The 8,364-nt window shown below is 31.1% G+C and overlaps 1 protein-coding gene across 2 annotated transcripts; it reads left to right on the forward strand.

Moving 5' to 3' along the window:
• The first annotated feature begins 665 nt into the window (after nt 1-665).
• Nucleotides 666-2,958, forward strand: LOC130932755 (zinc finger protein JACKDAW-like). Of its 2 annotated transcripts, XM_057862165.1 has the most exons (4): nt 666-796; nt 993-1,221; nt 1,298-1,694; nt 1,775-2,958. In XM_057862165.1, the coding sequence occupies exons 2-4, from the start codon at nt 1,056-1,058 to the stop codon at nt 2,673-2,675; spliced, it is 1,464 nt and encodes a 487-aa protein (XP_057718148.1). In that variant the 5' UTR covers nt 666-796; nt 993-1,055; the 3' UTR covers nt 2,676-2,958. The 2 variants fall into 2 exon arrangements, with proteins under 2 accessions (XP_057718148.1, XP_057718147.1); XM_057862164.1 differs by having other exon boundaries at nt 666-1,221.
• The last annotated feature ends 5,406 nt before the right edge of the window (nt 2,959-8,364 follow it).

Consider the following 8,364-nt stretch of genomic DNA (forward strand, 5'->3'; position numbering starts at 1 on the left):
ACTCCAATAATTGATCACTTCTCCAAGGTATTGCTTTTAGTATCTTTAAAAGCCTTTTTATTAATAGTAGTAGTAATTTCGTCTTTCAAGCCAACATTGTTGGAGTGTGTTAATATGACCCTACTAATTAATTAATTTATTAAACTTAATTAAATAATTTTGTTAATATGTGTCTGCTAAAATTATTATTAGCAAAACTTAAATTTTATATATTTTCTATAATTTTTTTAACTACCAACCTTAACATATACTCTTGTCCTGAATGAAATAAAAAGCAGTAGAATAATAATAAGGAAATACAAGTAATACTATTCCCCATTCTACACATTAAAATTACTTGTTTACTAGACAGAAAAGGCAGTCCTCCTCGAACACACAAATCGGTAAACTCTTCAACAAATGTGCGTGTTGTGGTTTGTGATTGTCCTGAGAAAAATAGAAATTATATATATATATATATATATAGTCGTGTGTCTGCTAGTCCATGTCTGCGTATGCAAGTTGCATGTGAACTGTAAAAAGAAAGAGACTGTGGTGGCCCATTAAAATCCACAGCTGAACGAAGATATATGATGGCAGTAAAACATGATGTTCAGAAAGAGACTAGGCGCGCGTAACAGTTAACACAAAAGAGAGAGAGCTACGTTTAGTTATCTATATACCCGTTCTATAATCTTAGTGAAGTAAGTAAAATCAAACAAAAGAGAGAAAAAACCAGGGCAACACGCTTTGGAAGCTCTTGTGTGCATTAATACTATATACACACGACTAACCACTTAGTTTATTAATATTTCTGGTGAGTCGGTTCAAGTTTTTTTCTTCTTCGCTTGTTGTCTTTTGGCTGAAAAATCAAGCTGCTCCAAAAGAATTTATGTTGATTGTTCCTCCTTGGCTGTGCTCTAAAAACAAAAACTCGTTTGTTTTCTTCTTAATGGTTTGGTTTGTACTATCTGAAAAACCCTCTTTTGAAAGTTTGCTGTTTCCTTCTGCAGACTAGTCTCATTAGCTACTGCTGCTTTCTTCAAATATAGCTAGTTATTATCAATTTATATCTAATGTTGCCCGGTGACCCCTTTTCGCTATCCACTTCTCTTGCTGCTGCTGGGTTCACCCAAGACCAAAACTTAAACTCCATCGCAAACCCTAACCCTAAACCTAAACCTAATAGTAATCCCCCTCCAGCCACCAACAAGAAGAAGAGAAACCTTCCAGGAACACCAGGTAATTAATCAGATTCATTTAAATAGCATGTTGTTATAGATGAAATGAGCAAGTTGGTTGCATTATAAACACACAGATCCAGATGCGGAAGTCATTGCTCTTTCGCCGAAGACGCTCATGGCGACGAACAGATTCATCTGCGAGATATGCAACAAAGGATTCCAGAGGGATCAGAATCTTCAGCTGCACAGGAGGGGACACAACCTGCCATGGAAGCTGAGACAGAGGACGAACAAGGAGGTGAAGAAGAAGGTGTACATCTGCCCGGAGAAGAGCTGCGTCCACCACGAGCCGGCGAGGGCGCTGGGCGACCTGACAGGGATCAAGAAGCACTTCAGCAGAAAGCATGGCGAGAAAAAGTGGAAGTGCGAAAAATGTTCCAAGAAGTACGCTGTCCAATCTGATTGGAAAGCTCACTCCAAAACCTGCGGCACCAGAGAATATAAATGTGACTGTGGCACCCTCTTTTCCAGGTTCGTAACATGAAATACGCAAATACATACTAAGCTCCACAAAGTCTTTATTTATTAAATGTGAAACTATGAATATATAGGAAGGATAGCTTTATTACTCACAGAGCATTTTGCGATGCATTGGCTGAGGAGAGTGCGAGGCTGAACTCGGTTTCTACGTCGACGAATCTGAGTTTCAAGAGCGAAGAGGCAACAACGCAGCAGGGAGTTCTGAATAATAATGTTGGGGGCGGAGTTGGATTTCGATTTGATTTCAATAATGAAATGGGAATGGTTGGTGCAGAACAAGAACAAATTATGAGGCCAAACTTGTCACTGTGGTTGAACCAACAACATGGAAACAACCGTCATCAGATTAATCAATTTGATATGCCATCATCATCAAGCTCTCATCATCAAGTTATGCACATGCCTATGCCTATGTTGCCTAATGATTTTGGAATGCTTGCTCCCAATTCATCAAAGGTATCGGAAGAAGGTGGGGGCTCAGATCATAATTCAGGTTTGGCATCTATGTATTCTGAGAATCAAAGCAAGCAATCATCAAAGGCACCTTCACCTTCAACTTATTCTCCGATGTCAGCCACTGCGCTTCTTCAGAAGGCAGCGCAAATTGGGTCCACCAACAACCCTTCAACTTTCAGTGCAAGTTTTGGGCTCATGACCTCTTCATCTTCCATTCAAACCACTACTGCTAGTAATTCAAACCAAAACCAACAGGGAAGAAGAATTGATCAGAGTATTAAGCAGCCAGATCAGTGTTTTAGCGCATTAATGCATTCGTCACAAAGTTTTGATGATCAGTTTTTGAGTAATCATCATCCTGGTTCATCAAGTGCTGCGGGGCATAACAATAATTTTACAAGAGACTTTCTTGGCATGAGTAGAGGACCATTCCTACCCCAAGAGCTAGCAAAGTTTGCTTCCGTAGGCTCATCAATGGGTTTGACCCAATTCACTACTAGCGCAACCCATCAATGAACATGTCATCAAGTCCTTAATTTCATCATGGATGGATTCATGGATTATTATTACTACTCCCGTTTTAGATGATCATGTGAATTATATACCGGATAGTGTAAAATGTGCATGACATCAAATTTTGAGGCCTATGCTCTTTTTTTTTTGGGAAACAATATAGCACTTTTGTGTTGTCATATGGTCGAAGAGGCTAGCATGGGGGACCCACTGCATGTTTGAGATATGAACTTCCATGTTCTTCTCCTTGAAATAATAATAATACTAGTTACGTTGTTGTTGTTGTTGTTGGCCTGTCTTTCTGTCTTAACCTTGTTATCGTTTTCGGCTTCTCTATATTCTTTGATTTAGGGAAGAGGATCAATAAGATATTACTTATAAAATAATGAAAATCTCAAGAGTGCTACTAAACATAGTTGACTGTGGGTCAAAGCTAGGTTTCTCGCGTCAACCATGGTGGTTAAAACGAATGTAAGACAAACTTATACAAGAAAAAAATGGAGCTACAATAAATCATAAAGATCAGTAATGTAAATTTTAATCATATAATTTTTAAATTTTGAATATATAATTTAAAATTTTTGATATACAATTTTTTTGTTGAATTTTATATTATTTTTAACAAGGCCATAAGAAGTAGTAATAGTAAACACAAGTATATGCATAAGTATTAATTATAAACTTAATTAAAACATATGTCCGATCCAGTCCACATGCATTATATTATGGAATGATGACTGATAATTCCTCCAGAACTGTTTGAAAATTGATTCATTTCTTACCAATATCAACTACTCCTTACTAATGTTTGTTAATGATAATATTAATAATTCAAGGAAAGTTTAATAATAAGATTAAGAGGTAAGGCTTTATACGTCTCTTGGTGGCTCTTCGGATAGATATATCAAGTGCCATGCACATAAGTTTTTTTAATATTATTTTTTAAATTTTTTTGTAATTAAGTAGCCAGAATCTAGATGCTAGGTTAGCTTTATATTAGTCCCTAGTTAATAAAATATCACTAAATCGATTATATATATATATATATTATTTTAGATATTTTTAAAATAAAATATGTTAGATGATGGTCTAAATTTATTATTTTTAGTCATTCGTTAGTTATTAATATTTAAAAATATAGAATAAAGTATTTTGTTGAATTATTAAATTCTATAAAGTACGGACATTTTGTTGAATTGTCGTGTCCGTGTGTCGGGCATATTTCGCACACGACATTCACTGATACTCGTACGATACGCGTGTCTGCTGTGTCCAACCGTGCCTTAATAAAAAGTAAAAAAATTTTTTCCAAACGTGTTTGGATACACCTAAATATCATCACGTGTCAACGTATCCAGTCTTATTCTTAACATATATTCTTGAAATAAATTTAGATATAGTATATATTATTATTTATTAAAAATTAAAAATAATTAAAAAAAATTAATTTATATTTTAATATCAATAAAATATCAAAATATTATTACAATTTATTTAAAATATAATTTATATTTTATATATATGCATGTCCCTGTGTGTTATAAAATTTTAGAATTCGCGTATCAGCGTGTCCCGTGTCATGTCGTGTCCCGTATCCGTGTCAATATCCGTGCATTATAGATTAAATTAAAAGAATTAAAGTAATGACAAAATAATGACCAAAAATAATAATTCGGATGATTTCTTAGTATTTCTCTTTTAAAAATATTATTTCACACGATGGAGATATCAAATATTTATGATAATTAACAATATTATTAAGGAAATATACGAAATCAGTACCACTTGATCATCAAGCAAGCAACTATATAAATATTAAAGAATTTCTTCTTAATGTGGATCGTAGGTCTTAGCCCTTAATTAGGGCACAGGTGGTTAGGGATCACTACTAAAATTTAAATACGCAAAAAGGGAATAACTAGTTAGAGATTTTGCTTTGGTGACATATAAGTTATAGACCCAAGCTAGAAGGCAGTAGTTGAACCTTGAATACATGCACAAAACGAGAGACCCTACCCGGAAAGGTACTATAGACCCTTTTTTTATTGACTAACAAGATTTCAACCTTTTTATTGGTACTTGTCACCACCAGCTTATTGAGACTTGAGTAGGGTACGGTGTAGCAATTTCTTTGGAGTTTGAAACCCTTCTCAGGAATATTTGCATATTTTTATGTTGCCATTGGTAAGTATATGTCAAGTTTATATATAGTTAGAACTAAATGATACCAGTCTCGATTTGATTAAAGTTATAGGTAATGTTTAAAAGGAGGTTGTTTTAATGGTTTTTTTTTTTCCTTGTCCAATAATGGAATTTCGACCAACTTAAGTTTTAGGTTATTTTCTTCAAGACCTACTTTTCAGGAGTACAAAACTCTTTTTATAAATAAAAGTCAAAGAAGTTGAAGGTTTTATAGGCTTTGAGAAAAAAAAATTTAAATCAAGACATTCTTTTTAAATTAAAATGCATAACTTAGTAAGTAGAAAATTTTTTTATTTAGTTTCTTGCGACAACAGAAGCACTACAAGAATTTAATAAATTAGTGATAGATTTTTGCGAAAAATATTTTGTCATTAATCCGTCACTAACTTGGGAGGAATTAGTGACACACTAACGACATAATTGATGAGCGGTTATAAAATATCCGAACTTGAGAAAAATGACTGATTAGCGAGAGATTTATGAGTAATTTTGTTTTTTGTAAATTGACTTTTGTAGTTAAAAAAAGAAAAAGAAATTTTTTTTTTGCTAAATTTGTCACAAATTAATTAGCGAGTGACAATGTTCTAGCAAATCAGTCATTTAGGGATTCAATCAAATAAAAGTAAAATAGCAAGTGATATTATTGTCACCATTCTGTCACAAGTGTTTGATATACAATTAGCGAGAAACAATTCACACACTAGTTCGTCGCTAAATAAACTTTGTGCAAAAAGGCTAATTAGTAAGGAACAATGTTACTAGCTAATCCGTCACAAAGACTTGAAATGCATTTTGTGATGGACAATTTTCTAAGTAATTTGTCACCAAAGTTTTCAATTTTAGTTAGCAACTAGTTTCTCGCTAATTTGTTGCATAATATTTTAAAATTCAAAATTAGGGTAGCGACAAAAAATAGTCGTTGCTAACTCGTCGCAACAGATAAATCATTCAGCTAGGGAAGTGTTTCTTGCTAATTAGTTGCTAAAGTGGAAATACGGATATTGAACGCGTAGGACCTAAGTAGCGAGAAATTTGCGACCGTTTAACAACTGACACACTTTGTTCGCTGATTTCAAGTAGCTGATTAGGTGTCGAAATACATTTGTTGCTAAGTTGTCGCAAGTTTAATTTAGCGAGCTACTTGGTAACTGCGATCTTGTCACAAAGTAAAAGCTATATCCTACCTATTTTGTAGCAAATTACTCGCTAATATCGTTGGAAATCCATCGTAGAGTTATAACAAATACAAATCTAATCGTGAACATTTTAGAAGTAACTGGTCGTAATTGATTCACTAATCAAAAGCTTATTTAGTGAGTAATTAGTGACCGCTTAATAACTGATATACTTTCCTCGCATATTTCTTGTTGCTACTAATTTGTGAGAAAAAATGTTAGTCCTTATTCTGTCCTTATTTCATGTTACTACTAATCGCTAACCTTTATATAAACCCATGAAAAATTTATAAAAAGTTTGAAGCAAATTTGCCAAACAAGCTAATGTAATTTGTCACAATTTTGTCACTAATCTAAAGCTATTTTAAATGAGAGAATAATTAAAGTTTCAAAGTCGCAACTAATTAGCTAGCTAATTTTTAATAATTAATAACTTAAAATATTCTAGCAAGATGTTGATTCTCAAAAATCTCACAAACAACTCAAATCAAAAGCTTTTTCTTAAAAAATATTTTTGTCGCAATTAGATCACAAATTTGTTGTTATTTTTAATAGAAAATTTGCTGTTAATTTGAATTAAGTTTAAATTTAATATAATGTAAAGACAAATTTAAAAATTCAATATTTTTAAGAAATGGGAGCATAATGATAATTTTCAATAACAAAATACACTAAAAAAATATATAATAAAAAAGATAATTAAAATGTTATATATGAGGATTTATTTGCATATGATCGTACAAATTTTATTATTAATTAGAATCATTTAGGAATTCATTCAATAAAGATTAAACTGAGCTAGCTACTCTTGAATTAATTAGAATCATTAAAATAGGTTAAATTCGTCGGACTAGCTCATTTACCTGACTTAAATAGATGGTTATTTGACTCTAAAATTAAACTCATAAAAAAAGTAGAGAGCCTAAACAACTTAGCTCGATTAACTAGAAAAAATAGCAAATTAAGCTGATCAATTCTTGGGCCAAATGGATGCCTCTTTTTCTTTTCTTTTTTTTTTTTGCAAAATAAGCTAGTATATTTTTTTTTGGACCTGACCTCGACTAACCTCTAAAAAAAAGTAACACGATTAACTTAAAAAAAATTTTTAGCTAATATTTTTTTTTTTAAATTGCTCAGCCAAAAAAATTGGAGTTTTTTTCTAATATTTAATAAAAAATTTTATCGGATTGGACTCTGACCATAAATTGTTCAGGATAACTAGAAAATTGAAGTCCATAAATAAAGAATTTTCAATAACTAAACTACATTGATACAAGAAGTAATCAATACCTATATATATATATATATATTATATATTATATATATATATATATATATATAGTATTGACAAATATATTAGAATATAAATAAGATATATATGACCTATTAAATATTTTATATGGATGATTAAAATTAAACTAAAAAGTCATAAAATATTTTAAAATCTTCGTCTATTTAACATATATACAAATCCATTTTTTATTGGCAAAATAATATATCTCATATATATTTTTGACTATTTTTAGTTTTTATGATATTCCTTAATAACCTGATGACAAATGATTAGAGTTCTATTTAACAGTTTGTCACTAATCCATAAATTGTTATAAATACGAAATGAAATTTGAATATTAAATACTTGCCTACTATTTATTTATATGATATATATCGTTATATAAATTATACTTTAAATAAATTTTATTATATACAAAATATCTAATAGCTTATATTTATATTAAACTTATTTCTGAGATTTGGTGGTGGAAATATAAATTATAAAATATAAAAATATTTTTAAATTAAAAATAATATAAATTATTTTAATTTATTTATTTTAATATAAAATTATTGATATTTATATAAATTTTTTTATATTTATTTAAAAATTTTTATTTAATTTATAAAAGATTTTTTAAAACGTAAATTCTTTTTTAAAAAATTAAAATAAAAATTAAAAAAATAATTCAAGAAATAAAATAAGTTATATTAATTCAAAAAACATTTAATTTCAAAAATTAAAAACGCATATAGGCGCCCTTCTCACTACTTCAAATTAAAAATTAAAAATCTCATTATCTCTAGTAATTTCCTCATCTATCGCGGTGCCAGCTAAAAATGCCAAGCCTGCACTATTGCACTACTGCACTATCCTCTGCCCCACTAAAACCTAACCCTAACACACACATCACACTCCAGCGCCGCACTCTCTAGCTTCCACTCTCCAAGTTTCTCACACTTCTCACGCTCCCACCAGAGACTCAACACTCTTTGTCGACGGCATATTCCATTACAGTCGCGCCCTCATCCAGCCCACA

Source organism: Arachis stenosperma, chromosome 6 (assembly GCF_014773155.1).
Source record: "Arachis stenosperma cultivar V10309 chromosome 6, arast.V10309.gnm1.PFL2, whole genome shotgun sequence".
Classification (NCBI taxonomy): Eukaryota; Viridiplantae; Streptophyta; class Magnoliopsida; order Fabales; family Fabaceae; genus Arachis; species Arachis stenosperma.

Coding starts and splice junctions, on each gene's coding strand:
- LOC130932755 (XM_057862164.1), top strand. CDS start 1,056: ATGTTGCCCGGTGACCCCTTTTCGCTATCCACTTCTCTTGCTGCTGCT. Junction 1,222..1,297: donor AAACCTTCCAGGAACACCAG/GTAATTAATCAG, acceptor ATAAACACACAG/ATCCAGATGCGGAAGTCATT. Junction 1,695..1,774: donor TGTGGCACCCTCTTTTCCAG/GTTCGTAACATG, acceptor ATGAATATATAG/GAAGGATAGCTTTATTACTC.